The sequence below is a fragment of the Calidris pugnax genome, unplaced genomic scaffold, assembly GCF_001431845.1.
Source record: "Calidris pugnax isolate Ruff unplaced genomic scaffold, ASM143184v1 scaffold68, whole genome shotgun sequence".
Classification (NCBI taxonomy): Eukaryota; Metazoa; Chordata; class Aves; order Charadriiformes; family Scolopacidae; genus Calidris; species Calidris pugnax.
Genome location: NW_015090921.1, coordinates 2,412,637 through 2,418,530, shown reverse-complemented (window position 1 = coordinate 2,418,530; position 5,894 = coordinate 2,412,637). Strand labels below are relative to the sequence as shown.

General features: G+C 48.5%; 1 protein-coding gene across 6 annotated transcripts in view; it reads right to left on the bottom strand.

The window, feature by feature from the left end:
* The window catches only part of LRP4 (LDL receptor related protein 4), a 34,565-nt gene extending 29,672 nt beyond the window's left edge, over positions 1-4,893 (bottom strand). For 4 of the 6 annotated variants that reach the window (XR_001412940.1, XM_014950368.1, XM_014950372.1 and 1 more), the window contains exons 1-8: positions 4,861-4,893; positions 4,272-4,406; positions 3,982-4,107; positions 2,733-2,963; positions 2,272-2,428; positions 1,670-1,887; positions 780-956; positions 50-175 (exon numbers count right to left, since the gene is read on the bottom strand). Coding sequence is in view for 5 of the 6 variants with exons in the window: in XM_014950368.1 (XP_014805854.1) it covers positions 50-175; positions 780-956; positions 1,670-1,887; positions 2,272-2,428; positions 2,733-2,963; positions 3,982-4,107; positions 4,272-4,344 (1,108 nt within the window). In the remaining variant the exon portion in view is untranslated. The remainder of the gene's footprint in view (positions 1-49; positions 176-779; positions 957-1,669; positions 1,888-2,271; positions 2,429-2,732; positions 2,964-3,981; positions 4,108-4,271; positions 4,407-4,860) is intronic. The other 2 variants (XM_014950370.1, XM_014950371.1) reach the window with 2 other exon arrangements.
* Between the last annotated feature and the right edge of the window lie 1,001 nt (positions 4,894-5,894).

Sequence of the window (5,894 nt, the reverse complement as noted above, 5' to 3'; positions counted from 1 at the left end):
CCACCCACCGAACATCTGAGCATGCAGGCTGTGGTCCCACCTCACTTACTCTGGGCGCAGGCATGGCTGCTGGTCTTGCGGAAGCCCGTGGGGCAGGCGCAGGTGTAATCCTTGCTGCTGGGCAGGCAGAGGTGAGTACAGCCCCCGTTGTTGGCCCCACAACGGTTTCTCCCTGCTCAAGTAGCCAAAGACAAAAACAACCAGGCATAAAGCAAAAAGAGTAAAGGAAAGAGGACGAACAGCAGGTGAGGTGTTAAAACCCACATGAGAAAGAGCACTTGTCCACTCAGAAGTTAATTGAGAATAAAAAAAGGTATAAACTAAAGCACTAACTCCATTTGTAGGGCTCAATTTTAAAATAAAGTATCTAACTCAATCCACTTCTAGAGCAGATTATGGCAACTCAAGAGGAATAAGGGAGGTGTCAGTCATTATTAGTGCCCGCTCATGACTCTTTTTTTTTTTTCCCCCCTCCCAAAACAGCTCTTGCATAAACAAGTCACAAATATTTCTTACTGGAGAGCCTCCACTCCCCGGTGTCAGCAGAGGGAGCTGTGGTAACACCAGGTTAAGGGGGCTGAGGGACCTCAACTGAACTGCCCGATGGAGCAAGTTCTACACAGCTCTGCAGAGGGAGGTGGTTATCTATGGGTTATAATATGGGTTATATGGGTTATAATATGGTGGGTTGGGACCTGCCACCTCCCTGCTTTACGGGGTGGTGGGTGGCAGCAGGTCTTCTAGTGCCTCAAATGGGTCTCTACCCTCTCTGCAGTTACCTGCTGGCTGGCGCTGAGGGTGCAGCGTGTGGATGTCCATAGGGAAGTGGAGCTTGTTGCGGATGATCTCCTGGTTCTTGCCCGTGAATTTGTTGGCGCTGTTGATGCTCTTGGTGTGCCAGTCTGTCCAGTACAAACTGTCCTCAAACACAGTGATAGCAAATGGGTGGGGGAGGCCTGTAACAGACAGCAAGTAGAAGGATGTGATCAGGTCCAACAGGACTCAAGCTAGCAGGAAGACAAGGAAAAGCTCTTTCCACTGCCCCTTAGGCTTTGCCACAGTCATAGAATCATAAAATCATTTTGGTTGGAAAAGACCCTTGGGATCATTGAGTCCAACCATCTACCCTACTCTACAAAGTCATCCCCTACACCATATCCCCCAACACCACATCTAAACAACTCTTAAACACATCCAGGGATAGCAACTCAACCACCTCCCTGGGCAGCCTGTTCCAATGCCCGACCACTCTTTCTGTGAAAAATTCCTTCCTAATGTTCAGTCTAAACCTCCCCTGTTGGAGCTTGAAGCCGTTCCCTCTCGTTCTGTCACTAATTACCTGCGAGAAGAGACCAGCACCAACTTCTCTACAGTGTCCTTTCAAGTAGTTGTAGAGAGCGATGAGGTCTCCCCTCAGCCTCCTCTTCCTCAAAGTAAACAGTCCCAGCTCAATCTACTCAAATCCACCTTCAACTAATATAATAGACAATTCCTCTCTTCTGTCCACCAAAGACAAAGCAAATACCATCCCTCAGCAGTGGTAGAATTCTTCCTCGGTGTAAGAACAGGAACCAAGCATAGAAACAGAAGCCAGCGGCTCTGAAACCACTGTGTTACTCTGTCTTCTTTACTGCAGAGAGCACTCCCTGTACGTAGCCCTGTTACTTACCTTGGCTAATAACAGCCTTCCTATTCCGCCCGTCAAGGTCGGCTCTCTCAATGACGTGATGTTTGGCATCCACCCAGTACATTCGGTGTCCTGCATAGTCAATGGTCAGTCCGTTGGGCCAGAAGAGGTGCGTGTCCGCAATGATGCGCCGGTTAGAGCCATCCATGTTGGAATACTCAATGCGGGGAGTGTTGCCCCAGTCGGTCCAGTAGATAGTGCTGGAAGAGGCAGGGAGAGACAGGTTGGAAAACTAATGTCCCATGCACCTCACTCCCTATCAGGGCAAAACAGTGTCAACTCCTGGGACCTTGAGCATGAGACTGGGTCACAGCCATGGGAGAAGCAACAGCCAACAAGGTAACACCCAGTTGGCGACAGCCAACATGGTAACACCAGTTTTTCACCAGGCTGGTGAAACCTGAAGGGGCCAGAATAAGATTAAGGCTCCGCAGGTCCCCCAGCATTGCCAGGTTCCCCAAACTGGCAGTGCCAAATGAAGGCTTGAGCCCAGAGGCAGCCTTTGTGACCAAGGATGAGGTTTTCAATGTTTGCCTGGAAGCACTTGCACGGAGGGCTCACTGGAGTCCTAAGTTTTCACTCACCCCTCCATAGGATGTAGGGCAATTGCTCGGGGCTTCTCCAGGTTCTGCCACAAAAGCACTTTCCTGTGAGTGCCATCCAAGTTTGCTACTTCGATTCGAGATGTCCCAGAGTCTGTCCAGTATAATTTGTCGTGGATCCAGTCAATAGCAAGCCCACCTATCTCCGGGGGAGAATTAAGCACACAGTGAAACTAGGAGCAGGATGTGCTCACAAAAAACAGTTCCCTTTCCCACTCAGCCTGAGAAGAGGCCCAATTCAGTCCTCCTGCCTCTTCCCCCATCAGGCCAGATTAACTCCAGAGGGACACTGATCTCGCACCCATTCCATCCAACCCATCCCCTTGCTCAGGGAGATGCACTCCACTTCGAATGCTGGATACCCACTTTTCTCCACACACCCACCCCTATTCTCACACCGTGGCCAGCCCCCAGGCTTTTGCCTTTTTTTTGTGGTGACGCACCTGGGCTCTCCAGCCCTGTGGAAACCACCTCTTCCACGTTGCTACCGTTCAGATTGGCCCTCATGATGCGATCGAGGGTGACGTCAGACCAGAACACCAGCTCCTTGCTGTGGTGGAAGTCAAGGGCGATGGCGTTTTCCAGGTTGTTCAGGAGCAGCGTATACTCTGAGCGGTGAGGCAACACTTGTCGGATATCGATTCGATTGGCAAAGAGCAGCACTGGCTCTGGCCCTGGGAATAGACGTGGGAAGACAGCATTAAAGACTTGGACAGGGCCCTGCCTTCCATTCTTTCTGCACCAAGTCCCAGAATATAGTTTTGCAGTTAGAAATAAACTCCCAAGTGCAAAACACTTCAGAGAGCTGTTTTCGTCATCCTCAATACACGGTCTTAACTCCAAGATAAGCAGTTTTAAACCTTTTGGAAAATATTGTTTCAGGAAGAAGTGATCATTCCCTGGTCCCACCCCAGCCCACCTCATCTCAGCCTCTGAAACCATACCACTAGACAGATGGACTATAGCTCCCTTTTTCTATATATCCATCTCCTAGCCATACAAACGCACATGCTCCACCACATCTTCTACCACAGACAAGACAGTTAAAATCTGCCTCAGGGAGATATAAACTCAGCTGGCACTTGATAAAAAGAATAAAGAAAATCAGCATCAACATTCTATATGGATTTCCCTAGGGGAACTCCTAATGAAATCTTAATTCTTTAAATGCAATTTCTAATTTCTCAGCTCTTACATTAGAGGAGCTGAGGAATAAAGTTAAACAAGTGTATAGCAAGCATATAGATGCCCTTAAAAAACAGCAGATGTCCACAGAGCAGCCACTTCCAGCATTCAGGACAGGTGACCAGCATCAAGGGTCAAACCACAAGGAGGTGAGATATAACCTCACCGACTGGAAAGGTTTGGACACTTCCTGAACAGAGATAGAGGCAGGAGGCTGGGTTTGTCCAAGGGTCTGGGGTGACCAGGAATGACAAGGGACTAGGAAAAGGTGGCAAGGCCTGTCCTGCTGGCAGGAAAAAAAACAGTGAGGTATGTCTCCATGGTCAAAATCACACAAAATTTTCACAAGCATTCACCAACAACCCAGGCATATCTCATACCAATCCAGGTACTTCCTTTCCTCACATGTTGGCTTGGTGAACAGCATAATGCTGCTAATGAAGCATTAGAGAGAAAACTATGTGAGAACTGGACCAACACACACCAGAATAAGGTTGAGCCCTTTACCTAGAGCTTTGCAGCTACGCTTGTCAGGTCGCAGCTCGTAGCCTTGCTCACACCAGCACTGGAAACCTCCTTCACTGTTGGTACAGCCTTGGCTGCAGTAGCCTTCCTCAGCACATTCATTCACATCTGCGTGGTGCAGAAAGGAGAGAGCTACCATTAGATCATCAACAAGTCAGGCAACCTCCCCAACAGCTTGCTTCTGCTTTCATGCTCTGTTTGCACCCTATCATAGCCATCAACTTCAAGCACATCAAAGCAGCAGGGAGGAGGCTACAGCTCCAAAAACCCACCTTGGCATGATCGGCCGTCTTCCAGGAGCCTGTAACCTGTGTGGCAGGTGCACTGCACCATCCCTCGTACCATCTGGCACTTCTGAGCACAGCCACCATTGTTGATGTTGCAGTTCTCCTCCCCTGTTCGTGGACCTACGGAAGGAAGACGTGAAGATAACTGAGCTGAAAGCACAAGGCAGCTGCTTGTGTCCTCAGCTGTCACCCTTCAGAACAGGCTGAGCAAGACGGGGAGGACACAGGCTGTGCTGGAAGCTGCTGCTTCACAATCAGAACTCTCCCCTGCAGGCCACAACCAAAGGGGACAATGAACCTCAGAATAATATGCTTTTAGGATCCACTGTCTCTGCAGGCAAACTTTAATACCCAAGATCATAACCTTCTCCTCATTATTACTTGCCTGCAGCATGTAATGGGCAAAACCACCAAGGTCGTTTTCCTCTATCTTCAACTCTCTTCCATTATCACAGCCCAGGCTTGTTTTCTTACACACATCCTTCAGCAACGCCACAGAGACTCCCACACGTCACACGTTTTGACAATGGAGTGCCTCCGTTTACGTTTAAGACTGAACTTGGGAAGAACTTACGGCAGTTTTGATGGGGGCTCTCATCGCTGCCATCTCCACAATCATTTGCTCCATTGCACAGCTTCCTCTGGCCAATACAACGCCCGTTCCCACACAGGAACTGGTCTGGGGCACACTGAGGGGTTCCTGCAACAGAAAGGGGAAAGTGAGCACACCAGAGCTTACTGATGGAACAACAGTCATGGCAAAGAAAAGGATATAGAACATTTTCCATGACTTGTTACAAACTTTACACATGAGCACAAATCCATGACTTCCTCTTTCCTTGAATTCAGCTCATCTTGCACTCCTTACTGCTCCACCTATCTTTATGCTGATTTGAAGGCCTGCAAACTGTCTTCCAGACTGAGTCCCATGTTGCTTTATTGGGAAGTTCAGCCTTTTAATTTCTCTCAGAATGCCGGGAAGGCCCTGGCTTAGTTCCCTTCGGTTCCAGATTCCACAACCCTACTCAGTATGTGCAAGAGAAGACTCAGTTCCTCACTTTAATCATCTGATATGTCACCCCAGCACGGCTATGGATCTTAAACCTGCCCAGGAATGAGCGTCTTGTCCAGCCCTAACTGCACTGCGATGGACTTGGAATGAGATTTACATCCATCCTTGAAATCTGAGCTCAGGCCACAGGATTTCACACATGAGCTACACTCTTCAACTTCTAGCTGTTGGCAGAGAGACTCTACAGAGTTCTCCTAAGTAAAGCAATGCTGTTTGTAGGGACTTTGCCAATCTGAATGTTTCTTCAGCAATAACTGCACCGTCCCGTTGCATCTCATTTCTTGTACCTCTTAAGCTGACTTGGTTAGTGGTTTCCAAATCAACACCCTCTGATAATCCTAAGAAGACAACAGGACAATACAGTTATCAGCAAAGAAATGATTAGACTGGCAGGTTGCCCACATAAGCAGCATGGAAAAGGGTAGTTGTGAGAGTAACAACAAGTACAAATATTGAACTAAGAGACACGCCAACTGGGAACATAAAACCAAATCACATGCAGATTCTCTTTTCAGAGCACAGGAATGCTTTATATG